At 43.1% G+C, this 25,574-nt stretch overlaps 1 protein-coding gene across 2 annotated transcripts in view; it reads right to left on the bottom strand.

Annotated features, from left to right (window-relative positions):
• Positions 1-25,574, bottom strand: part of slc25a40 (solute carrier family 25 member 40) — a 69,091-nt gene that overhangs the window by 33,911 nt on the left and 9,606 nt on the right. For both annotated transcript variants that reach the window (XM_041183847.1, XM_041183846.1), the window contains 2 exons: positions 22,081-22,187; positions 9,282-9,349 (listed from right to left, as the gene is read on the bottom strand). In XM_041183847.1, the coding sequence (XP_041039781.1) occupies positions 9,282-9,349; positions 22,081-22,187 (175 nt within the window). The remainder of the gene's footprint in view (positions 1-9,281; positions 9,350-22,080; positions 22,188-25,574) is intronic.

The following is a 25,574-nucleotide window of genomic DNA, read 5'->3' as shown; positions in this document are numbered from 1 at the left end:
TTACATAACTTTATAGCTTGACAGTTCCACAGACCTTATTTGCCCTTTTTGAACCTTTATGTCTTCCATAAATGTGTGACTCCACACTATGGAATAGCCCCTTGCTACAATGAAAATGGGTCTATTTGAACTCAGCACTGAATCCAAATGGCCAGCCGAGTGCGGGTTTCTCTCATGTGAGTCATGCCTCATCCCCTTTCCCTACCAGCGAAAATGGGATCTGTTTGAAGTGGGGACAGGATGTCTGAATTAGAGTCCTACCTACCATTTTTGAAGGTCTGAGGAGTCTCCATGACTGCAAAAGTCCTGCCTATTTTGTGTCAAAATTTTAATGTGTTCAACAAAATTTAAGTTGCAAACATTATTGAGTGTCAGATTCAAATTCTCTGTCAAGGTGATTAGTTACTCCTTATATGGAATTATCACATTTTAATATAACAAGGTAATGTAGAGACATGCTGATAGTCACGTAGAAGAAGAAAGAAAAAAGCATGTAAGTGACAAATCGTAACAATGAAATTGAGGTTTGAGGGTTTCACTAACCTGAATGTTGAGCTCAGAACTCTCCCAACATTAGCTGGGGTTGTAAATATCATATTTTGTGTATGGTGAAGTACTATTGCACATAGCGTATGCTTAATAAAATTAAGAACAGCTGATCTCAATGTTTCAAGGACCTAATTGATTTTGAGGAATAGGTAGAACACCTAATCATAAATAAAAACTATCCGCTAACAGTGCAATTTATTGCAAGTACTTAAGAAACATAGCAAATATATTAAAATAGCAAAAGACATTCCTCTAAAGTCAAAGCAACTTAAATTTCATATATTTTTGGGACCAGAAATTATCAATTGAATGTGCCAGGCACATTCCACAAACATATTAGTGAATTAAAATTACCTTTAAAAATCCACTTTATTAAATACTTTTCATTTTAAACAATAAAAATCAAATTATTAGTCATTACTACAAAGATGTAAAATTATATTTCACAATTCACTGCAGACTTTTAGATCTGAAATCATTAAAATAATTGTTAATGATTTAAACTGGTTGTAGAGAATCTAAAAAACTGAAAGAACAAAGCTATAAATAGCTGATTGTACAACACATTTTCAAAGAGTAAATAGTTGTTGAAGTCATCAGAACTTGATTAAAGGAAAAGCACAGTAAAGTTTTTTTTTTACTTTTAAACCTATGAATTTGAAATGCTGCAAGTTGTTTAGGTTGATTTTTAGAATGCACAGAAAATAAAGCATTTTGTCCGCCAGGCCAAGAAAATGAAAAGGACTTATGTGAGAGCCACTGGAGTCGAGGTGGTTACCAGGATCATGCAGAGACCAACCTAACTGGAAGGCAGTGGAATTTACCCAAGTAACTGAGAGGTTGGGAACTGCATTGACTGGAAGAAAGCATGGGTGGTGTACTAGAGATTGATGTATACAGTGAAGGTAGGATGCAGAACAGAAGTGGGGTAGAAGAGGCTGGGATACAAGTTCTGCTACCACAAAGTAAGAAGAAGGAAGGTGGTGGACTTGAATGTGGAAGAACTATTGGAAAGGTGGGGAAAAGGAGCACTTGAGAATACTGGGAAGGTCTAGTATTGGGCAGTTAGAGGTTGATACTACCAGTATAAGGAGCTCTGGGATGAGCCTGCAGAACTTGAGCCACAGAAGATGCTGAAAACCATGGTGGGCAGACACAGTAGCTATAACTGGAGCAACTAGCTGCATAGGAGCAAATTATGATTGCATTATAAACATGAACAACTTCTACCTTTCTCTCGGTGGATCAGAATGGGCAACAGAGCAAGTGCAGCTGCATTTCTGAACAATGTGTCAGGAAAGCTGCAAAACTTGGAAGGCAAAACTTATTGGATGGATTACCAAAGGAACGGAATTAATTTAAAATTATTTATCAATTGGTTAACAAACTGTTTTTAAGAAAACAGTTGGTTAGCTGAACAAACAATGTGGTGGCCAAAAGAAATCTTTAAAAATGTTGGGAAAATGGATTGGTTAGTTTGACTGAAGTGAGAGCAGGCCACTAATGCCACAGCAGGTCCAAGGTAAGCAGACCCACAGCAATGCAGCAATGTGGTTGACTCTTAACTGCCCTCTGAAATGGCCTAGCAAGCCACTCAGTTGTATCAAACCACTAAAAAGTCTAAAAGAAATGGACCTACACCAAAATAGACTGCAGAGGTTCATGAAGGCAGCTCACCGCCACCTTATCAGGGGCATTCAGGGACAGACAATAAATGCTGGCCTAGTCAGTGATGCCCACATCCCATAAACAAATTTTTAAAAATAGGCAAAAAGGGTAGAAACACAGACCAGGGATGGCTTGAGGAATTTGAGAGCCTATGGCGGGTGTGAGCAATAAGTCCCAGCTGCTGCTGCTGCCTAGATACAATTTTTGAGGAATGATTAGAGTTAAAAGGATTGTTTCTTTGACAATGGAAGACATTTGGGGAGTATTATTCGCATTCAGAGAAGGCAGCCAAAAATATTAATAGATGAAGAAAGGACAGAAACATGAAGATCCTGTTGCTGAAGTACAAGAAGAAAAATGCTTGGATTTATATAACACTTTTCAGTACTTTGAAGACAATAATGTACTTTTGAACTGTAGTCACTACTGTGATATGTGACGAAAGTATAATAATTCTCATGATACTGTGATTTATTGTAAAAGTAGGTTAATAGTGGGGTTTGGAGTGTGTGTGTGTGTGTGTGTGTGTGTGTGTCTGTGTATGAATTGGGGACAGCTGGTCTGGAGGCTTTGACTCATCAAAAGCTAGGTTTGAAATGCAAACCCAGAATTTGCATTTTTAGATAAATCAGGGTAATTTGAATTTCAAAGAGTTGTAAGATGTTACACTGAGCCAGAGAAGCTAGGCCAAGCAGTATGTTTATCTTCCCAAAGGTGACTGGTAATATGAGTGCCATGAAATGATTTATATTATGAGAAAGTTAAAGTTCCAAAGACATATGGGAACAATAAGATTTACATTAAAAGGGAGAAAGGAGGATGAGGCTATGTGAGAGGGAAGTCATTATAAGATCTATCAGAAGTGTGAAAAGCCTCCAGTATTAAGCTGCTGTTTACAGAAACCGAAGATGGGAAAAGCCATTATGAATTCTATCATCTAGAGTATTGTGGTAACTTGCTGGCATCTGTTTAAAATCTTTTCTTTTCTCACTGTTGCCTTAACAGAGGTGTAATTGGAAGCCAGATTAATTAAGGGTTCTGGGAGTTTTTATAATAGTAATTTGTAGACCTATGTATGTGTTTAAAATCTTTTCTTCTGTTAATAAATGTTTAATTTAGTTTTCTAAAAAAATCGCTAAAGTCTTGATGGGCTTATTACTACTGAATTCAGGGCATGCATCTCAAAATAAATACAAATTGCAAAACCATTGTGACTGTGTTATCAAGTTTCCCACATGGATTTGATCTGCCTGGCACAATCATCTGCCTCGTCCTAACAGATATAGGAGATGCCATTTCTACAAAGGCAGACTCCTAGGAAACGCTAAGAGTTAAATAGGAAAAAGACTCTTAAGACGATTCATCAATTACAGCCCAGGTGGACCTACTTGTGAGGAAACTATTATCGTAACTTTAATGGGAAACAATGTAATGGTAGCTTAGAATGCACAGTTTCAATCTCTGTGAAAAGTTTTGGAGATGTCTAATGCAGTTATAAAGAGTGGAATTTCTGAAGTATGCAACATAAGCACCAGCATTAGCCATAATTATGAATTAAGCCAGACCTTAAGACTTTTCGAAAAGATGTTAACATGCAATTTAAGAGGCATGAGGATTCTCTTTTTTTAAGAGATAGAATGAATACAGGTTAAGATTTTAAGAGAAAGAAAGATAGGCAAAGGAGAAATTAAAAAAACAACCCAGGTGAAGTGCAAATAGGGTGACATTGAAGATGATGGCAGAAATATTAATTAGAGTCAGTAGTCTTACTGGAGCCAAGAGAGAGAATGAACAGGTATGGTAGAGGTAAAAATGGCTGAACAGAAAGTAATAGAAATAGATTCCCTGTTAAAGTAATAAAAATTAGAATCAGAAGAGAAACACCAACCAAAAATAACTTTCTCTTTAACACAACAGACAATTTTATAAATACTATTAAGAAGAGGTTGGATAAGTAGAAGTTAAGACAGACACTTTTGGACAAGGATCAGGTACACCTTGGAGAAGATGACAGCTTTACTCAATAAGATTATTTTAGCCAGCTCTAATGCTGGATATACAAAGATTATGAGAGAACACAAAGCTAATGCCAATGTCTTAAGACTGATTAAGGCAGCAGCTTTGAACACAGGTACATAATTAAACTGATCCAAGATACAGCAAACTTATCTTTGATTGAACCACAACAAAACTATCAACAACCGAAGTCAAATAAAACTGCTTTCTCAAGCATTTGCCTTCATAGAATCATGGTATAGCATAGCACAGAGGGCACATTCAGCCCATTGGGTCTGCTTGGCAGTTTTGAAAGGCAATCTAGTTAGTCATGATCTTCCCTCTCTTTCGCTATGTTCCTCATTTTTTTCCCCTCAAGTATTTATCCAATCCCCTTTTGAAAGCTATTATTACTTCAGCTTCACCACACTATCAGGCAATGCATTCCAAATCTGAACACTTACTGCATAAAATAATGGTCCTTTTGCCAATCTCCTTAAATCTGTTAACATCTGGTCACCAAACCTCCAGCCACTGGAAACAATTTTTCTATGTAAATCCTTCACGATCTTAAACAATTTGATTAAATTTCCTCCTAGCCTACTCTGCTCTAAGAACAAAAACACCCACCTTCCCCAGTCCAAGTAACTGTAATCCCTGGAACCATTCTCGTAAACCTATTGTGTGTGCCTTCATATCCATCCTACAGTATTGTGTCTAGAATTGGACACAATACTCCAGCTGATGTTGAACTAGTGTTTTATGCAAATATACCAAAACTTTCTGGCTTTTGTATACAATAGGTGGAATTTAGTTTTGGTGACAGGGTCCAGCCCATTGGTTGGAGAACCGATGGGAGCCCCATGTCATCTTTCCACAGGAAGCATGATGCTATTTTAGTGCAAACTCAGGCCTCCAACTGAATTAAGAATGCAACAGGATAGATATCCTGCTTCTGAGAGCTGCTGGGCAATAAGAGGTCAGTAGCTCTGCAGTACTGGCAGTGGTGGCCACTGCCAGGATTGCACTGGGGCTTACGCAGAGGATTGGCGATGGATCCTCTACAGTCAGCTAAGTTGGGCAAGATGGGTTTTCAGGGAAGGGGGGCGCTGACCTGGGGGTGGGTGGGGGTTGACAACAAGGACAGAGGGTGGTTTCCTATGGGAAACTTCCCACTTCCTGATGTCGGGTTTTTCACTCAGGCACAGAATGCAAGAGAATTGAGGGACCTCTCCTCAAAACTCCCCAAGATTGAGACTCTGCAGTTGAATACTAGTGACGGCAGAATGAGGCCCTTAAGGGCCTCAATTGGCTCCAAGCAGGAACACTGCCTGCAAGCCTTCCCGTCCCAGACTTCTTCAGAGGAAAGGCAGCAGGATTTTCACCCCATAAGTCTCCCACCCACCCAATCATGGCCCCCACGCCCCCGCCTCTGAACTTGCCTCTAGGAGGGGGAGGCATTTAATTCTAACCATATCTCTGTTTATATTGCCTAGGATCGTTTTATTAGCTGCTTTGTTAATCTGTAATGTTGCCAGGTCTCTGTTCTTGCTATAGAATTATACCACTTAGATTGTATTCTCCACATTCTGCCCACCAAAATGTCTGGTCTCACACTTGTGTGTGTTGATTTTTACCTGCCATATATCCTCCCTTTCCACTAGCCCAACTCTGTGCTCTTAAAGTCTGTTACCACTTCCCAAAATAATACCAAATTAAAATCACTCCAACTTCGGTCTCTGAGCTCCTGTGTGCAGATAACACGTGCCAGTGTGTTCACTCAGAAACTGAGCTCAAGTTCATTGTTAACACCGGCTCCAAAGCATATGAGAAGACAGGCCTTTCGCTACGGTTTCCACAGCACAACACCTCCCCACAACGATTAAGATCAACAGCAAGATCCTGGAAAACGTGGACCATTTTCCAAATCTTGGGAGCCTCCTTTTGTGCAAGGCAGGCATAGATGGCGAAGTTCATCATCACTCCAATGTGACAGCTCAGCTTCCAACCAAGGGAGGAAAAGAGTATTTTTTTCTTAATATTCTTTCATGGGATGTGGGCATTGCTGGCAAGACCAACATTTGTTGCCCATCTCTAATTGCCACTCAAATTGAGTGTCAAAAACACTGTAAAAATTCCCCAGTGGTACCTTCGCAAAATCCTCCAAATCCAGTGGCAAGAAAGACAGTTCAACAACGGAGTCCTCTCCCTAGCCAACGTGCTCAACATTGAGGCGCTGATCACTTAAAACCAGCTTTATTGGGCAGGGCAAGTCATTTGTTTGCCTGACACCAGACTCCAGAAGCAACAGCTCTACCTGGAACCTGGTTGGGTCAGGAGACTCCCAAGACAACCACAGGGATGCTTTGAGGACATTCCTAAAGAGGGCAATCTCTGGATTATGACCACCCAAAATGAAGACGGTTGATTTGGGAAGGCACAGAACACATTGAGCGACTTCATTGGGAACATGCAGAAGCAAAGCGTAATGTACAAACTTCCCAACAACTCATCTACTTGACCTTCCAAGTGCCACCTGTTTCGCATGTGGCAGAGTCTGCAGGTCTCGTATTGGATTTATCAGAGATTGGATTTATTAGAGAACCCACTGCGCCGGAGTGGAAACAAGTCGTCATTGATCCCAAAGGACTGCCTAAGAAAAAAAAGTCCATCTTCCCACTGTTAATTACACTTCCAAGTTTGTCTCATCTCTAAATTTCAAACATGAGCCCTGTACCCCAAGTCATTCATGTATATCAAATACAGCTGTGGTCCTAGTGCTGAGTCTTGGAGAATACTGTATACCTTCTGCCAGTCCCAAAAAATGTCATTTGCCACAACTATGTTTTCTATCCCTTGTAACCAGTTTGGTGTCCATACTGCTACTGCCCCTTTTATCCCAAGAGTTTTAAATTTTTGCTAACAAGCCTATTAGGTAGCACTTCATCAAACAGCATTTGAAAATCTGTATACACAAAGACTGATGTGCCTTATATAACCCTTGCACTACCTCATTAAACAACTCAAATCAAGATGGTCAAACATGATTTATCCTGAAAAAAAATCCATATTGGCTCTCCCTTATTCGTCCATTCTTGTCCAAGAGGCTGTTAACTTTCTCCCAGATTATTATTTCAGAATCAAACTGACAGATCTGTAATTGTCAGGTTTAGCCAGATTTATTGTAGCATTATCTTGAAAACATAGCTATCTAAAGTGGGGTGGGCGAAGGCAGATTAATGGAGTACCTCCATCTAAAATGCTATAGAGTATAAGTATTGTTATCTCCCAGCTGAGCTGCTCTTTCCCTTCTTTATACTAGTGGACACCTGCTATACTTTATTCCATCTGATGAGGTGAAACTTTTAATAACAACTTATATTTATATATCTCCTTGAACAGGAGCATTTTGAAACAAAGGGTGTGATACAAGCCACAGAAGGAAAAATTAGGTCAGACAACCAAAAGCTTGGTCAAAGGGGTAGGTTTTAAGGAGCATCATAAAGGAGACACAGAGGCAAACAGAGGCAAAAGGTTATTCAAGGGCTTGGATCTAGGCAACTGATGACAGCCACCAATGGTAAAGTGATTAAAATTGGAGATGCTCAATAGGCTAGAATTTGAGGAGCGCAGATATCTTGGAGCATTGTGGAGATGGAGGAGATTACAGAGATAAGGAGGGGCAAGGCCATGGAGGGAACTGAAAACAGATGAAAATTTCAAAATCAAGAAGTTGCTTGATCAGGAGCCAATGTAGCTCAGCAAGCACAGGATGAGAGGGGAACAGGACTTGCTGTGAGTTAAGACATGGGCAGCAGAGTTTTAAATGACCTCAACTTTATAAACAGCAGAACGAGGGCACTTTATTCAAATTTCCTTATCACTGAAGTTGTGGCAAGTGTATACAGAGCAGCCGCTCCAGTACCACGGGTTTTATATTCCCCTGAAGCTGAAATTTTTAACGTTTTTCCTCCCCGACAATTTCAATTTCATACTTGATCCCCAGGCTTTTCATGCTTGCATTTATTTCTTATATTTTCTTCAGGGAACTCAGTTCCTTATTATTCAATTTCTTCACTATTTCTGCATGCTTTACTTGATTAAAATTATGCTATATACTTTTCTGATTGTATTAATATGCTGCTTATTTTTCAGTTTTAATAAAGAGTACCTCTTGAAGCATATCTCTCCAAATATACCAATTATACACAGAAGTTAACACACAGAGACAGGCTGTACAGGCCAACTAGTGCATGTTGGTGGTTACTCTGAGAAAATAATACTGATCACATTTAGCCACCCTGTTCCCAAGCCCTCCAATCCTCTACCTTCATTTGTCTATCCAATTTAAATTGCAATACTGGTAGAGTTTTTGCCTTAACCATTAACTCTGGACATTAATTCCTCAGCCTCATAACTCTGTGTACAGAAGTTTGCCTTCTATTCTAAATCTCTGACATTTCATCTTGTATCTCTGGCCTCTTGTTCCTGACCCTCAACTACCAGAAAGTCTGCTATCCCATGTCATGATTTTAATCACTTCTACTATATTGCCCCATAATCTGCATTGGTTGGTCTAATAAAGACACATTTTAAAGAAATCTCTCACTTTGGCATTTTCTCAGATAAAATTCTAGTCATCCTGCAATTACCCTCTCTAAAAGTCTCGATATCCTTACTATATAGTGTGGAGCTCAATACTGCACACAGCACTCTAATTGAGTCATACTAAGATTGTATAAGGAATCATTACCTCTTAGCTTTTGTATTCTATACTCCTGGAGATCGAATTTATTTTAACTTCGAACCTGAGGCGTTGCCTTTTTCTGTAAATCAGTAACTGCTTACTGTTTCTAGCTTTTTCTGTTTTTGCTTTAGCAATTTTAAAAGTTTGTTATTAAACAAACATCTGCCAAAAGCTTCCAAGGCAGGATACAGTTTAGTTCCTGACTAATTGTGACTTTTTATGACAAAGCTGAAGCACAGTTAAATGTTCTGTTGCTTTTTAAAAATGCAACTTTTCAGGTCAAGTTTCTAACCTTATGACAGCATTATTTAAATAACCTTACAATGTTGGAGGAAGTCCACTCCAGAGTGACTTTAGTCCCTCATTACGAACAATTTGAACAAATGCATCCTAGAACACAGAAATGGAAAACATTCTTACGTTATGCCAAATAATGATTTAAAATAAAGCACATTCAAAGACAAATCTGTCACCACATCTGGTAAGACATGTTGACTGCTTTTTCATTCAAAAAACTAAAATTAAAGTGGACATCTGGTTCTGTTGTTAAATAATGCAGTAGCTACCAGGCCTAAATCAGTGCTCCATTTGAAATGCAACATCAATAGTATAATGGAATGAAGTGTTACATGAAGTGTCAGTCTGAGAATAAATGCATACATATGCAAACACATATTATAGATACAATGGCTCAATTTGCTATGGCACAAATATCAACAGTGTCTGCCATGAGGTAAACTTGCCCTTGCACGTTTAGGTTCTTTAACATTGTGTGCCATTTTGCCAAGAATGCAATCTGAACATATTTTATAGAGAGAATCCGACATCTGGGATCTGTGTGAACAGGGTAAGCAAGTGTGCATCTCAATAATTAATCAGAGTCAAGTATTGAAACATTAACGGAATAAAGATTGAGAAGGAAGCGTAAAGTAGACTGGGCAATTTCAATGATAAATCAGGTAAAAAGAGAAATAAAATGAGGGAAAGAAAGATTAGTTTGAGAGAATAAAGAGATACAAAAAGGATGAGTCAAAACAAAATTTAAATTTTACATATTTAACTCCAACAACAATTAAAACTTGAAGAAATGAGACACACACTTATGGTAGTTAGTTTTCACTGCCAGGGAAGTTACTTGGAAATAATTAACATTTATTACATCATTAAAAGGGTACTTAGACTGTAACAGACAACTTTAGGTAGCGAACTTAGTTTATATCTACTGTACAAATACAGCAAATTCCTACCACTCAAAGCATTTCCAATGGTGAGTCAATCAGCAAGAAGCCACATTCATGAAGCCAACAGCAATTTGTGGATTTCCATGTTTAACCACATCTGTGCTTCCCTGAAGCTGCTGTAGCATTTGTGCATAAATAATGGAGAGTGCCATTAGCCTGTTATTTTGACAGCAAATTATGGGCCATCATAATTTATATTAATATATATTTTTGTATGAAGTATTTCATATAATTCATATAGGGTATTTGTACACAAACAACCTAGAGGTTTAGGTTGACTATGGAAAAGGGCAAAGAACAATCCAAAGTAAGAATAATTAACTGGGGAAAAGTCAACTTCAATAGGATAAGAAAGGGCAGAATTTTCCCAGAACTGCACTAAATGTGGTAGCAGGTGGGTAAAATGGAGCCGACAAAAATGGTGGGTTTTCACGTCATATCGTCCTGAGCCTGCCTCATTATTTACTCACTCCAGTGAAACACGGTGTTTCTATGGTGAGCGGGCTATCATTCCCCCATCTTTAAAAAGCAGCCGCCAGCAAAGCGTTTGTCGCCAACAGCTCGCCACCACTGCCTGGGAGACATGGCCAGCCAAGGAAAAAAGGACTACAGCCCCACGCTTCAATGACGGGTCCCTTGAGCGACTGCTGGATGCCTTGGAGACTTGCCTGGATATGCTCCACCCCCGTTCTGGCCACTGGATGGGCAAAGTCACCAACCTGTCTTGGAAGGCGGTGGCGGTCAGCGCAAACACCCTGCAGAGGAGGACAGCGACCCAGTGCTGCAAAACGATCTCCTCCGTTCCGCCATGGTCAGTCACTCTTTTCATCACTCCCAACTCACACTCACAAACTCATCACACATCCACAGGGTCCTCACTCAGTGCCAGTGCAAGGGACTTCACCATTCACCACTCTTCACACACAATGTCATTGTCCTCATCCCGTCCATGGGACCACCCACCACCCACACAGGCCAGGTGTACTCATCATCTGGCCTGGCAGGCGATCTGATACACTTTATCCATGCAGGGCATACTGGCACACAACAGGAGGGAAAGGACCCAGACAGGTGGAGGGATGCTGGAATTCAAAGTTCTCACAAAATTCAAAAACAAAGCCATCCAGCAGGCCGGCGATGACCGGGACCGGTCCTGTGCTGATGGTGAGGTTGGCGCTGCTCTACCAAGTGAGGATCCAACAGTGCAACATCCATTAGGCAACCATGCTGTGAGTGATGTATCCTCTTTCACAGGCCACTGCCATGCACTAATTACCTTCCCTTGCTTCGCAGGCACATCTGCCAAACAGCCGACAGAGTCCATGACCCAGGGCATCCAATCAACCTCTAAAGAGGAATTTGAAGGCACCCTCTCTGAAGTCCTGTCGCAGCGCTCATCCACACCCTCCACCAGCGCAGCGACACACATCTCGGTGGGACCTAGCTTTAGAATAGCCTTGGGATCAAAATTTGGTGAGCAGATCACACTTTCTGATCCACAGCAGCCGGAGGCAGGGACTTCCCAGATCCCTGGCACAGGGAGGATTGCTGGAGGCCAGAACATTGCGGATTTTGAGTCAAATGACAAGCCTCTGGACTTAGTAATGTCATAGTTGCTGGAGCTGCAAAGGCAAGCTAGGGAACAACAGCAAAGGATGTCCGTTGCACTCCTCAGATTGCAAGGCACGATGGAGGAGTCTGTCTGCCTTCAGGATGAGGTGATAGCGCTGGCATTGCAATGCACCAAGGTCAGCACTGGCAGGATGGCGGCTGCCATGGAGACTTTGGTCCAGGATATCAATCCTGCACTGCTGCGCGGGTTTGACTCCATCGCTGGTGCCATAGTTGGCCTCCAATATGGTGTACATGAGAGGGATGTTGGGCACCTCGATCTCACTCCAGCTACCCCTTCCGCTCACGGAGTCAGCGAGGGACCCTTGGGCACAACAGGGAGGAAGATTAGCAGGTGCATGCTCCGGGGCCATTCACCCAGGTGACTCTGGGAGTGACCGGCCCATCCGAATCTCATCTTCCTTTGACCTCCGCAGTTCCAATTTCACAGGCCAAGGAGGGAGCCACTGCCACAAAGCAGGGCCCTGAAAGCAGGCCGGGGCCCTCCAAGTCTCAGCCCTCCAAAGTTATCATAGACAGGGTGTCACAGTCAGCAGACTGCCTCCATCTCTGCTGTGGATGCCCGGGGAGCACCATGATGTGGCAGCAGGGTTAGGAAAATTAGGTAAAAGTAGTTGCAAGCCGGGGCACGGGTGCTGATCACTTGTACACACTGTTGACTATTGTCAATAAACTCCTAAGAATTTCACCCTGCCTGTGGCTCCTTGTTCTGATGCTAAGACATGAAACCTTTCTACACAGATAAATGGCAGGTGTCTCAATCCAAGGCCTCTTCCCTAATCTCTGTGGTCTTAAGGCTGCACAGTGATGGTCCAGGCTCACACTCCCTGGAAACATTACTGATACCTGCACCTCGGCAGTGCTGATCACTGCTGCCAGAAAGTAGTGGGCAGGTGCCAGAGTTCTTTCATTCTCTCTGTGTGTTCTCAGCATCTTTAAGGTATGGCTGGCCTCCATCACACCAGCACCTGTGACCAGTGATGCTGTGCACCAGCTCCTGAAGGGCTGAGGTGCTGAAGGTGGACACAGCATCAGATGTGTCTAAAGTTTCATGGCTGTGTCTCTGAGATGGCCCTGATCATGGAGCGTAAGCGAGCTGCACTTGGTCAGACAGGAGTCTCTCAGAGGCTGTGAAGATCTATGGAGTGTGCTCACTGCATGTTGTCATCATCCTCCTGCAATCGAGCGATTATTAGGGCCTCCACTGCACCTCCATGACAGGAGCAATCTCACAGAGGCTACTGGCACTGCCATAAGCCAAACATTCACAACTGCGATGTGAGGATCTATGGGGACACCTCACTGCGTGTCATCATCCTCCACAAATCTGGCAGCAACAAGGGCTTCCCGAGTACACCTGCTTCATCTAGGCAGTGCGAGAGCCTCATCCCCGTCATCGGCACCACCGAAGACTCCTTCGGCCTCATCCCCATCGGAGATGTGCATTTCCCCCTTCTCCTGCTCAGCCAGCTTCTCTCCCCGTTACAACCTGGTAAAGGGCGCAGTAGACGACGACGATGCGTGATACCCTCTGCAGACTGTATTGCATGGCTCCACCAGGCTGGTCCAGGCACCGGAGCTGCATCTTCAGCATCGTGATGGTCTGCTCCACCAAGTTGCGAGCTGCTGCATGAGCCTCATTATAGCGTTGCTCTGCTGCAGTCTGAGGCTGCTGCATGGGTGTCATCAGCTACAGCCTCTGTGGGTAACCCTTGTTCCCAAGGAGCCAACCCTGCAGCCTCTGTGGACCCTGGAAGACTGCCAGGATTTGTGAGTGGCTCAGGATGTAGACGATGTGCACACTTCCTAGAAACCGTGCGCACACCTGCAGGATGCGTATCAGCTGCACGTTCAGTGAGTGGAAGCCCTTGCAGTTGATGAATTCCACCGAGTGCAGCGATGGAGACCTGAGCGCCACATGAGTGCAGTCAATCGCATCCTGCACCAGTGGGAATCCTGAGATCAGGGCAAATACAATGGCCCTTGCATCCTGGCTGTCCCAGTCCCGGGCAAAATGCTCAAAACTCTGTGCCGTGGAGAAGATGGCATCTGTTAGCTCTTGGATGCATTTGTGGGTTGGGGATTGTGAAATCCCACAGAGGTCACCTGTGGAGCCCTGAAAAGAGCCAATGGCATAGAAATTGAGCACTGCGGTCACTTTCACAGCCACTGGCATTGGATGCCCCCCATGTCACAAAGTCCTGCAGTAAGTGGCAGATGTGAGCCATCAGGTCCTTAGACAAGCGCAGTCGTCGGCAACGTTGGTTCTCAGTCACCTGCAGGAATGGCAGGCGGTGTCTGTAGACCCTGGCTGTCGTTAGGTGCTGACCAGCCATGGCTCACATCGCTCCTGGGCAGTGTGTGTGGGAGCCCCTGCTGCCCCTTCTTCATGAGGTTGCTGCTCCTGCCTTTGTATGGCTATGCACCTCATTCGCACTCTCCTCCATCTTCTACAGTCTCTGTAGGCCATCAGGCGTACAGCAAGGTCACCAGGATCCATGATCCTGATGTGGTCCTCCTGCAGCATGAAAGAGAGAGAGAGAGATATGGTTATGATGGCTGTACATAGCACTTTTCCTGGCCCTGTGTGACTGCCCCTTAATGCTTCCCCGAGAGTGCTGGTCACCCCTTGGATGGCCAGAGATGAGTGCGCTGCATGGCTGCCCTGTCAACCTGTGACATGGAGGACACTGGTACAAATCAGGTTGCTGAGATGGCAAGGGGCTATGAGCGCCTCCAGCAGTGACTGCTACATGGCCAGCGTTGGTGAAGATTGTACAATGTGTGCAGCCCAACTGCTCCGCGGTCCAATAGAGTAGTGGTGGATTCGAAGTCTGTGCTGGGATGGTGGGGGGAGCAGGGGGTAAGGTATGGAACTGTTGACAGCCCTTTGGTGCCTCTGTGTGGCTTGCATGGGTGGGCAGAGCCTGACCCCAATCATATTACTGTGGCTGGGCCTGATCTGTCTCAGTTGCAGAGGCATGGTCAGTTTATATAGGTGTCCCTATTGAGTGGCCACTTTCCTCGCTTACCCTGCCCCCCAACCCGATTGCATGTGTGTGGGATGCAGCGCCAGGGCAGCACTTGACCACTTGCCCCTCCCCCACCGACAAAAGTTGCCTCTTAGGCTTGCTAGCACTTGCACCCCAAGACACTGCACCCCCCCCCCCCCCCCGCCCCCCTCCGCCCCCGCCCAGCAGTCACCTCGGAGGCTGGTCAGCACTTGCCCCCCCTGACATCCCCCACCCCAACAGTCGCCTCCAGAACCAGGCATCAGTTCCTCCTCCACCACCCTGGCTCACCTGTGGCCTGTAAACAACAGGTGAGCTGTGGAGAATGCTGCTGCTCACTCACCTCAGTTCCCCCAAAATGAAGGCCGCCAAGTGCATGTCGCCTGCGTACTATTGTGAAACACGTCGCCGTGCTTTCCCGCCAATGTGTATGGACAATATGGCGGGATGACCTTTTAATTACATGCTGACGTATTGCAATTAGCTCCCCGCCAACAGGAATGATGGCCCGCCGATGGTGGGCTGAGCGGACAATCGCGACCTGCCTTCTTGCTGTCGTGAAGCAGGTTGCGCCATATTTTCTGCGCATGGCACCTATCACGCTCGCCACCAACAGGCTCAGAAAATTCCACCCAGGTAAATTGGAAACAAATGACGGCAGGTAAAACAGTAACAGAACAATAGGCTACAATTAAAGAAAACTAGTTTGAACACAGTCAAGGAATATTCCCACAAATGGGAAAGGTAGGGGAAACAAATCCAGAGCTCCAAGGATGACAAAAGAGATAAGAGATTATGATGAAGTAGAATAAGTGTGGCAATGGAAGATGTCAGGTGGATTGTACAACCAAGAACCAGGCTGAATTTAGAAGATTCAGCAGGGAAGTGAAAGAGCAAATAGGAGAAGCAAAAAGAGAGTATGAAAAGAGACTGGCAGCTAAATTATAAAGGTAATCCCAAAAGTCTTCTATAGGCATATAAATAATAAAAAGGTATGAAAAGGAGTAGGACAGATTAGGGACCAAAAAGTGGATTTACGCAAGGAAGCAGGGGGCATAGATGAAATGAATACTTTGCATCTATCTTTACTAAGGAAGAAGATGCTCTCCAGGTCATGGTGAAAGAAGAGGTATTTTAGATACTAGAAGGGTTTAAAATTGATAAGGAGGTGGTATTGGATAGGATGTCTGTGCTTAAAAGTTGATAAGGCACCGGGACTACATCAGATTCATCCAATGGGGGAAGTGAGAGAGTGCAATCTGCAGAGACACTGGCCATAATTTTCCCAGTCTTCAATTGACTCAGCACTGGTGCCAGAGAACTGGAGATTTGCAAATGTCACACTGTTGTTCAAAAAGATTGTAAAAATAAGCCCAGCAACTACACGACAGTGTTTAACTTTGGTGGCGGGGAAGCTTCTAGAATCAACATTACAGGACAAAATTAATACTCACTTGGGCAAATGCAGGTTAGTTAAGGAAAGCCAATATGGATTTGATAAGTGTAGATCGTGTTTAACTAACTTGAGTTTTTTGAAGAGGTAACAGAGAGGGTTGATGAGGGTAATGCTGTTGCCGTGGTGTATATGGCCTTCCAGAAAGCATTTGATATAGTGCTGTACAACAGACTTGTGAGCAAAATGGAATATAAGGGAAAGTAGCAACATGGATACAAAATTGGCTGAGTGACAGGAAACAAAGAATAGTGGTTCATGGATGATTTTTGGATTGGAGGAAGGTTTGTAAAAGAGATCCCCAGGGGTCGGTGTTGGGACCCTTGCTCTTCCTGATATACATTAATGACCTAGACCTTGGTGTACAGGGTACAATTTCAAGAAGCACTGTGAACCACGGAGGGTATAATTAAGTTGGTGGAAGCTAATGCAGGGAAGTAATTAATTTTGGTAGGAAGAACACAGAGACATTATAAAATAAAATAAGTTCTAAACTGAGTGCAGGAGCAGAGGGACCTTGGTGTGTATGTGCATAAAAGTCATTAAAAGTGGGAGGACAGGTTGAGAGCATGGTTAATAAAGCCTACATTGTATTAATAAGGGCATAAGAGTGCAAGGGCATGGAGATTATGTTAAACTTGCATAAAACACTAATTTAATTTTAACTGCAGTGTTGCACCCAGGACATCAAATTTTAGGGAAGATGTGACAGCATCAGTGAGAGTGTAGAAAAGATTCACGAGAATGGTTCCAGGGATGAGGAACTTCCGGTATGTAGATAGATTGGAGAAGTTGGGACTCTTTTGCTTGGAAAAGGTTGAAAGGAGATTTGATAGAGGTACTCAAAATCATGAGGGGTCCAGAAAGGAAAAGACTGTTCCCACTGGTGGAAGGATCGAGAACAACAAGGCATAGATTTAAGGTAATTGGCAAAAGAAGCAATGGGGACAGGAAGGTAAACTTTTTCACGCAGGTAATGGTTAAGATCTGGAATGCATTACCTGAGTGTAGTGGAAGCAGGTTCAATTGAGGCATACAAGAGGGAATTGAATTATTATCTGAAAAGTAAGAATAGAGAGCTACAGGGAGTCGGTAAGGGAATGGCATAGGTAAATCGTTCATATGGAGAACTGGTGCAGACATAGTAGGCCGAATGGCCTCCTCTGTACTGTAACAATTCTGTGAGGTATATCATTTTGTGAATGCAATCAAGTAAGGATGAACAGAAGAGAAGGCTGAGGGGTGACTCCCTTCAACCCTCATCGCGCATAACCCCCAACCCCTCTCCCTCCATCTCTCCCTGTACAGGCTGAGTCCCGGAGAGCAGGTCAGCTCGTGGGGAAGAAAGTCGTTTGTTTTCAAGCCGGGGTAGGAGGAGGAGGAGGGACTGCATTAAGGCCAGGGCTCAACAAATAGTGGTCTTTAACATTATGAAAGGGTTTGATAGAACAGACATAAAAAGAGAATTAGCAGAATTTGATACACTTCCCTATGGTGAATTTGGTGGCTGGCGGGGGACGGGGGCATTTAATCAGGTGGGAGATTGATGGGTGGGGACCCCGCTTCCTTCCAATCTCTATCCTGATTGAATCCATGGTGGGAAAGTTCCAGGGCAGCCTTCCCGGCCCACTGCCAATTGAAGTCCTTAAGTGGGCAATTAATGCTCACTTAATGGCCTCATCTCGCTGCTGCTGGTATTAACCCAGTGATGGTCAGGGGGATTTGCCATGCAGGGAACATGACAAGCAAACCCGTGCGAGGTTGCAGGCTCCTAGGGGGGGTCTCCCTCGTTCAAAGGCACTCAGTGCCTGATCGAGAGACCCTGCATTGGGAAGGAGGGGCCCACTGAAAACCATTCTCCATTCTTGCTGCCAACTTCCCTTCTCTGTAACCCCCACCCTGCGACCTCCCTGCTGCCATCACTCACCAGTAGCTTGGGATCCAGCGTCTCAGATGTATGTCACACCAGCAACAGCCACTGCCTCTCCAGTGGTGCCGCTCTCAGCGGGTAGAACTTCCTCCCAGGATCCTTGATCCTGGGGAAGGCTCGCTACTGTCCAGTTAAGTACCTAAACGACACTTAATACGGCGGGCCTTTCCTAAAAGAGGCGACATGAGGCTCTCCAGCTAGCAGGTGAGACTCCCAGTGCCTCCATTAAATACCACCCAGTGTTACCACTTATAGCAAAGAACAAACCTAGAGGGCATCAATGTAAGATAGTCAACAACAAAAAAATCAAAATAGGGAATTCAGAAGAAACTTCTTTACCTAGAGAGTGGTGAAAATATGATGTCACTACCAGAGGGAGTAGTTAAAGCAACTTGCATAGATGCATTTAAGGGGAAAGCTAGATAAGCATATGATGGAGAAGTTAATAGACTTAACTGAGGAAGGAGGCTGAAGTGTAGCATAAATGACAGCATGCAATAGTTGGGCCAAATAGCCTGTTTCTGTGTTGCATGTTCCAAGTAATTCCATGTAGTGTTTCACACTGCCACTTTGTTTTTGTAGAGTACAGAAGTTGTGTTTAAGTAATTGAATGGCCAATAAAGGGCATCAATAGTAGGAAGCAACTTTTAATATATTTACACACGAAAGCAGAAATAGCTGGAAAAACTCAGTCCGTATGACTCTTCATCAGAACTTATCAGTATGCTTAGTCATATGAACTCGAAACATTAACGCTGTCTTCCTCTCCACAGATGCTGTCAGACCTGCTGAACTTTTCCAGCTATTTTTGTTTTTGTTTCAAGATTTCCAGCATCTGCAGTATTTTATTTTTATTTTAATATATTTATTTTGCAACTCTTTCATAGTATTGCTCATGGTTAATCAGCGGATGTGTTTTTATAAAAAGAGAAGTGGCATTCACAAACTGCAAAAGAGATAGTGTGAGGCAGCTATATGCAAGACTTTTCATAGATGCTCGGTGCAACTAATTACCCATTAGGTAAAATTAATTACCCTTAAGTAAAAAAAAATGCTCACTGGGTAGGGAAGTAGAATGAAAGGGAGAACTAAATAGGAATAAGTATAGGAGAATATAAAAAGGAAGTAAATGCAGGATGCTACAGTTTACAGGAATGAGGAAAGAGTGCAATTTAAAGTCAGGAATAATGTAGCAAGTGATCATTCTGAAAGTCAAAACTGTCTTCACACAGGCAAAATTAATTAAATAGATAAGCAGGGTTGATAAAAGCATTATTACAGAATGGAAGAGCAACAGCAATATATACATTTACTGAACACATTATAAAATTTGGTATGAAAGTGTAATAAGTAAATAAATATAAGGGCTTTGTGGCTAAAAAGCTGCTTTAGAGAGAATGGAAAGGTAGCAGAAAGGCAGTCAGGAAATTAAATTAAATGTAGGTAATTTGACACAGAAGTTGGAGAAATGAATTAATTAAACAGCAGCAATTAATTTATTGTAGGTTGACTGTATTTAAGATAATCAGTCTAGCTCAATGAGGCTCACTTATGCTCGCCAGAAGCGACATACGTTCCTATGCAAGGACTCATTCTTGCACCTTTTTAAAATTACCCAGAAGCATGGGGTACCTATAGTTCCCCATTACTTTCTTCAGGGTAATGCCTCAGCCAATCGGAATCGACTTATCTCAGCACCCTTTTCTCCTGAAGTGTAAATTATGGTGAAATTTAGCATTCTTGCATTGGTCCTGATGAGTTCAAGACAAAAAGCTTCAGCAACATGTCTCATTTCAGCAATATAGTTCTATATTGCTAGCTCTAGTTCTGCTACATCGTTACTAAATTCAGAAACAAATTTTGATAAATTACATTCTCTTAAATTTGTTCTCAGAATGTGGTCAATGTTGTGAAGGCCACATAGATTGTCCACTTCTAGTTACACTGATAAGGTGGTGGTGGGCCTCTTCCTTGACCTGCGGAAGTCCTTCTGTTCAGCAGGGAATTCCAGGGTACAGACTAAGCTATGATGAAAGAATATTGATGCATGTCTGTTTCAAGATGGTATGGGATTTGGAAGTGAAGACTCTACTGTTCTTGTCCTTCTTAGCGGTAGAGTTTGCAGAGCTGGGTTCTGTTGTTAAAGTGCCTGCAATCAGTGAGCCTGATGAGGTATCAATCAAGTCCTGTTTTGGATGGTATTGAGCTTTTTAAGTACTGTTGCATCCACCCGGGTAAATGATAAGTACTCCATCACATGTCGGACCTGAACCTTGCAGAGACTATGAAGGCTCAAGAATTAAACCTTTTGCCTCTGTGCTGCACAGCCGCAGAGTGCAGATATAGCTACAGAAGCTACAGAGTGCAGATATAGCTTCTGATCATGATTATGATGAAAGATATTGATGACGGGGAACTTGGTGATGGTGCCATTATAGGTCCATATGGTTAGAGCTTTTGTCGAAGGCATTCATTACTTGGTAATGTTATCAGCAATTTATCAAGAAAATGTAAATCAGGAGCCATTGCCTGATGGAAGATTTTTAGACAACTTCTGAATAGGATATACTTTTAAATAGAACATCAGTACCAGATGAACCAGGCAGTAGAGTGGGCCAAATTTTAGCAGTGGCCATAGCTGGGTACCAACTGTGGTTTGTGGGAGAGGCAGAGGGGGTGAAGCAGTCAACAATGGAGGCTGGAAAATTAAAAGCAGCTTTAAAATCAGCTTGCGTGGGGGGGGGGGGGAAGGAGGAGGAGGAGGAGGAGGAGGAGGAGGAGGAGGAGGAGGAGGATCGGTCGGTGTTAGATAATAAGCAAAGGATAAGGGCCACTGGAGGCCACAGGGAGATCAGGTAGGAACATGGACTGCGACATAGGCAATGGCTGCAGGCCTTGGGAAGGAGTGAAAGGGACCTAGAAGCCATGGAGAAAGACGGCCATTAACCTAAAGCAGCTGTAGGAACTGGTAGAGGGATCATGCCTCTGGACCTAGGTAAAAAGACAATAGAATTTTTGACCATAAGACATAGGAGCAGAAATTAGGCCATTCGGCCCATCGAGTCTGCTCTGCCATTCAATCATGGCTGATAAGTTTTTCAACCCCATTCTCCCGCCTTCTCCCCGTAACCTTTGATCCCCATACCAATCACGAACCCATCTATCTTGGACTTAAATACATTCAATGACCTGGCCTCCATAGCCTTCTGTAGCAATGAATTCCATAGATTCACCACTCTCTGGCTAAAGAAGTTTCTCCTTATCTCTGTTCTAAAAGGTCTTCCCTTTACTCTGAGGCTGTGCCTTCGGGTCCTTTTAGACATGGAAAATAAATCCAAGACCATTGGGACAAAACAGAGAAACTCATGTTTGGAGGTGTGGAAGGAGCAACACAGATGAAGCAGTACAAAGGGATTGGGAAGTTCTACACTACCACCTGGTGATGTGACAGGACAATTGGAACAAGTAAATCTTGACATTCTAACATTGCAATTCCCATGACAAATGACCTGCTGAACATCTCCAGCATTATCTGTTTTTATTTCAGATTTCCAGCATCTGCATTAGTTTGCTTTAATAAAAGACCTGGATTGATCATTTGCCATACCTACTAGTGACCCTAACAACTATATACAGCTTCTGGGAAAGCAGATAACATTTGTACAAGCACATATAAAATTACTGTTTCTAATTATCCATGCAGAATTATTCCTGTATTTGCAAGATATGTTGAACTTGCATTATAATGGTTAGCAAATGGAGACATTACATAAAATTTCTTTAGAAGAATATTTTCTCAAGAGTATTTGAATCTTGCTTGGGAATGCATTCCATAAAGAAACTAGTAAGCTTACCAATGTTCCTCTGAATTGTCCTGGTGCTTTATACCAAGCGATGTTATTTCCATTCTCACAGACACATAAATGGTCCATCAGGCCATTGCAGTACAGGAAGCATTTTCCTATGATTAAAAATATATATACTGAAAATAAGGACAAGTGTACATATTACTGCCATACACAAAAGGTTGATGTACAATACAACATGAAAAATACAAGGATGAGAAACAGTAGTAACACAGAAAAAAAATCAATTTCAAGACGGGTGTAACTCACTTCTATCTATTTTACTGGCATACATGTTAAATTGCTAGACACAACTGTAAACGCTATAGTTTCAAACTACTTGTAGCAGTCTTGGCAATTATTTTGGTAGCTAAACAGTCCCTGAAACATGGAAAGCTGTTACTCTAGTTTGTCTGCACTGGAGCGCTGCTTGAGGCTACAGTAGAGTGCTTAAGTTAGTTTGCTGACTGAGGGAATTTAAGGGTTAATTTCTATCTAAAGTCTAGTTTTTCTTTAATTTAGTAATTAACTAAAAGTTGCTGTTTGGGTTGGAAGGTGGTGAGTTTTAGGCCAGCTTTAAAACAGGGTTTATACAGGCTCTGCTTGCAGCTACAACTAGTTAATTAGATAACTGGCTTAAACAGGTTTTCAGAGGCTAAGTTCAGATAGTATAAAAACAGTCTATCTTACAGTGCAGACTTTGAGCTGCAGTAGAGTGCTTAAGTTGGGGTTTGGTGACTGAGGGAGTTGGTGAGGAGGGAACGAGATGATCCGTTGAGTGCCGTGAGTATGGTCGGGTAAGTATTTACTACTTTTATCGCTTAGTTTTTACAGTCTTGTTTTGTGGTTCATCATTTGTAAGGGCTATATTCTGTAACAACAAGGAGCAGGGAAGAAGGGCCCTAGAGTAATTGATATTATTTGATGTTAAGTATCTTCCAAAAGGTTTAATTTAATTTAAAGGGGTAAGTCATGACAGGAGAGCTCAAAGCCGTGGTGTGCTCCTCCTGCTCCACGTGGGAAGCTAGGAACATTTCCAGTGCCTAGGGGCCAGCATGTGTGTGGGAAGTGTCTCCAGCTGCAGCTTCTGGAAGCCCAGGTTTTGGAGCTGGAGCAGCAGCTGGGGACACTGTGGCGCATATGCAAGGTGGAGAGTATCATGGATAGCATGTATAGAGAGGTGGTCACACCGTAGGCTAACAGTCCACAGGCAAGAAGGGAATGGGTGACCACCAGGCAGAGCAAGAGGACTAGATAGGCGGTGCAGGAATCTCCTGTGGCTATTCCCCTGCAAAACAGATATACTGCTTTGGATACTGCTGAGGGGAATGGCCTCTCAGGGGAAAGAAACAGCAGCCAAATTCGGTTGGCTCTGCTGCACAGGGGAGGAGTAAAAAGTGTGGGAATGCAATAGTTATAGGGGATTCAATTGTAAGGCTAATAAATAGGCTTTTCTGTGGCCGCAAACAAGACTCCAGGGTGGTATGTTGCCTCCCTGGTGCTAGGGTCAAGGACGGCTAGAGGACATTCTGAAGGGGGAGGGTGAACAGCCAGTGGTCGTGGTACACATTGGTACAAACGACATAGGTAAAAAAAGAGATGAGGTCCTAAAAGCAGAATAGTAGAGAGTTAGGAATAAGTTGAAAATTGGACCTCAAAGCTAGTAATCTCAGGATTACTATCAGTGCCACGTGCTAAGAAATGATGTGAGGGGGAGGATTCAGATTCCTGGGACATTGGGACCGGTTCTGGGGCAGGTGGGACCAGTACAAACTAGATGGGTTACACCTGGGCAGGACCGGGGCTGATGTCCTAGGGGGAATATTTACTAGAGTGGTTGGGGAGGGTTTAAACTAAAATGGCAGGGGGATGAGAACCTATGCAAGGAGTCAGAGGAGGGGGAATCAAGGACAAGAACAAGAGACAGAAAGGAGAATAAGTGATAGGCAGAGAAATCAAGGGCAAGAATCAAACAGGGCCTCAGTGAAAAATAGTGGGAACAGGACAAGTAATGTTAAAAAGACAAGCCTTAAGGCTTTGAGCCTTAACGTGAGGAGCATTCGCAACAAAGTGGATGAATTAACCACGCAAGTAGATGTAAACAGGTATGATGTAGTTGGGATTACGGAGACATGGCTGCAGGGTGACCAGGGATGGGAACTGAACATCCAGGGTATTCAGTATTTAGGAAGAATAGACAAAAAGGAAAAGGCAGTGGAGTTGCATTGCTGGTTAAAGAGGAAATTAGCGCAATAGTGAGGAAAGAGATCAGCTCCGATGATGTAGAATCTGTATGGATAGAGCTGAGAAACACTTAGGGGCAAAAAATGTTAGTGGAGATTGTATATAGACCCCCAAACTGCAGAGGTGATGTTGGGAGTGGCATTAGACAGGAAATTAAGATGCATGCAATAAAGGAACATCTGTAATTATGGGTGACTTTAATCTGCATATAGATTGGGCAAATCAAATTAGTAACAATACCATACAGGAGGAATTCCTGGAGTGCATATAGGATGGTTTTCTGGACCAATACGTTGAGGAACCAACTAGAGAACAGGCCATCCTAGACTGGATATTGTGGAATGAGAAAGGAATAATTGGCAATCTAGTAGTGCGAGGCCCCTTCGGGATGAGCCACCATAATATGATAGAATTCTTCATCAAGATGGAGAGTGACGTAGTTGATTCTGAGACTAGGGTCCCGAATCTTAATAAAGGAAACTACCTTGGTATGAGGTGCGAGTTGGCTATGATGGATTGGGAAACGTTACTTAAAGGGATGGTTGTGGATAAGCAATGGCAAACATTCAAAGAGCGAATGGGTGAACTGCAACAATTGTTTATTCCTGTCTGGCACAAAAGTAAAACAGGAAAGGTGGCCAAACCATGGCATACAAGGGAAATTAGAGATAGTACTAGATCCAAGGAAGAGGCTTACAAATTGGCCAGAAAAAAACAACAGCCCTGAGAATTGGGAGCAGTTTAGAATTCAGAAAAGGAGGACCAAGGGATTGATTAAGAAGGGGAAAAAAGATAGTACGAGAGTAAGCTTGCAGGAAACATAAAAACTGACTGTAAAAGTTTCTATAGGTATGTGAAGACAAATGTAGGTCCCTTAAAGTCAGAATTTACAATGGGGAACAAAGAAATGGCTGTCCAACTAAATACATACTTTGGTTCTGCCTTCACAAATAACATACGAGAAATGTTGGGGAACACAGGGTTTAGTGAGAGGGAGGAACTGAAAGAAATCAGTATTAGTAGGGAAATGGTGTTGGGGAAATTGATGGGATTGAAGGCCGATAAAATCCCCAGGGTCTGATAATCTACATCCCAGAGTACTTAAGGAAGTGGCCCTAGAAATAGTGGATGCATTGGTTGTCATCTTCCGAGATTCTGTAGACTCTGGAACAGTTCCTACAGATTGGAGGAAAGCTAATGTAACCCCACTATTTAAAAAGGGAGGCAGAGAGAAAACAGGGAATTATAGACCAGTCAGC

The sequence above is a fragment of the Carcharodon carcharias genome, chromosome 3, assembly GCF_017639515.1.
Source record: "Carcharodon carcharias isolate sCarCar2 chromosome 3, sCarCar2.pri, whole genome shotgun sequence".
Taxonomy (NCBI): domain Eukaryota; kingdom Metazoa; phylum Chordata; class Chondrichthyes; order Lamniformes; family Lamnidae; genus Carcharodon; species Carcharodon carcharias.
This window is presented reverse-complemented; position numbering and strand designations above follow the sequence as displayed.